At 27.3% G+C, this 1,584-nt stretch overlaps 1 protein-coding gene across 1 annotated transcript; it reads right to left on the bottom strand.

Annotated features, from left to right (window-relative positions):
- Positions 1-567: 567 nt before the first annotated feature.
- PRSY57_0025900 (rifin) lies at positions 568-1,563 on the bottom strand (the record flags this gene model as incomplete). The annotated part of the gene is made up of 1 exon (XM_020114317.1): positions 568-1,563. A coding segment is annotated over one exon (996 nt), but the record flags the coding sequence as incomplete, so codon positions are not given.
- Positions 1,564-1,584: the final 21 nt, after the last annotated feature.

The raw sequence follows: 1,584 nt of genomic DNA, 5'->3' as shown, positions 1-1,584 counted from the left end.
TATATTAATATATATAATATTATAGGTTTTTGTAAGTAATATATTTGTCAAAATAAAAATGTTTATTTATATTAATTTTTTTATTATATAAATGTGAACTAATTTACTTTGGTATGAATAATATGTTTCCTACAATTAATAATTATTATTAATATATATCTATTTATTATATTTTATTATATAACATTTAATATATAGTATTATATAAATATACAGATATATATATATATATATGTGTATATAACTCATATGCTATTTTCATAAACAATTACATATACCTACACATATAAATGAATATTTAATATATATATAATAATAAATATATGATTTATTAAAGAATAAAAGTCTTTGAGAAAAGAAATAAAATTAATATAATCAATAAAATAATTAATACAATAAATAATCAAACAAATTGAAACATAACAAAATACAACATATGTGTATCCTTAATACATATAAAATTATATAGTTATTTATAATGGAGAAAAAAAAAACATGGTACATTCAAAGAAAAACAGTAAGTGTACCACACATCCTTCCAACATCTACATAACAAACACATTATATTTATTCTTCTAATAATTTTATATATTGCAGTTTTTTCTTCATTTTTTTTTTTCTTCTATAACGTAAAATCAAATAAATAATTATCATAACTAAAACAATAACTACAATTGCAACAACAGAAGCAATAATAGTAGTATCCCAAGTACCATATATAGTATTTATCAAATTAGTCTTTTCAGTTTTGATTGCAGCAGTAGTTGCAGATCTCACCTGCGCAGCTTTGGCATTAGCCGTATCTGTAGCTTTTTTAAGAGCTGCATTTAACACCTTTCGTACAGTTGCTTCCGTTGGACAAACGCTATTTTCCAACCACGTACAGGTACTATATTTCGCATGAATTGTACTAGCAAGATTAGTGACTTCAGCATAATGTCCTGTAGTTTTGAAGGATTCAAATATTCCAGGAATTAATACATCTGCCTTCAATCCTTCTAAAAATTTAATAACTACTTCCATACCAAGGGCATTACCTTCAGCCAAACCCTTAGCAACACCCTCCTTCATGGCATATCTTGCAGCGGCCTTAAGTGCCGCAGGTTTCAACACACTTATAGCAGCTTCCCCAATTCCTGCTAATACTCCTGAAGAGGGTACAACAATCCCTCCCAAATTTTGTGCACATCGCAAACATCCTTTTTCCACTTTGTCCGCCACTGATTTTTCGCAAATACATGTTGGAATGGCGTCATTTTGTATATCCGTGTGTAACGTGGCAAATTTGTCCATTAATTCTTTTTCTAATTTATCTTTTAATATAATTTTTTCAATTTCTTTATCACATTTATCTTTACATAGCTTTCGTTTTTCAACCATACGGTCATCATATTCATGAAATCTCTGTTGTGTTTGACGATTAAAATTATCCATCACTGATTTCATTTGTGGGTCATTATCATAGTTGGCAGGTGCATATAATTCGCACTCGCATAATAACCTAGTATTTGGTATTTTTTGTGTATGATGTGTGGTGCTTTTATGGTTCCTTTGATTATATACCTATAAAATAAGTGTATATAT

The sequence above is a fragment of the Plasmodium reichenowi genome (assembly GCF_001601855.1).
Source record: "Plasmodium reichenowi strain SY57 chromosome Unknown, whole genome shotgun sequence".
Taxonomy (NCBI): Eukaryota; Apicomplexa; class Aconoidasida; order Haemosporida; family Plasmodiidae; genus Plasmodium; species Plasmodium reichenowi.
The sequence above is the reverse complement of the archived record's forward strand: the minus strand, read 5'-3'. Positions and strand labels throughout refer to the sequence as shown.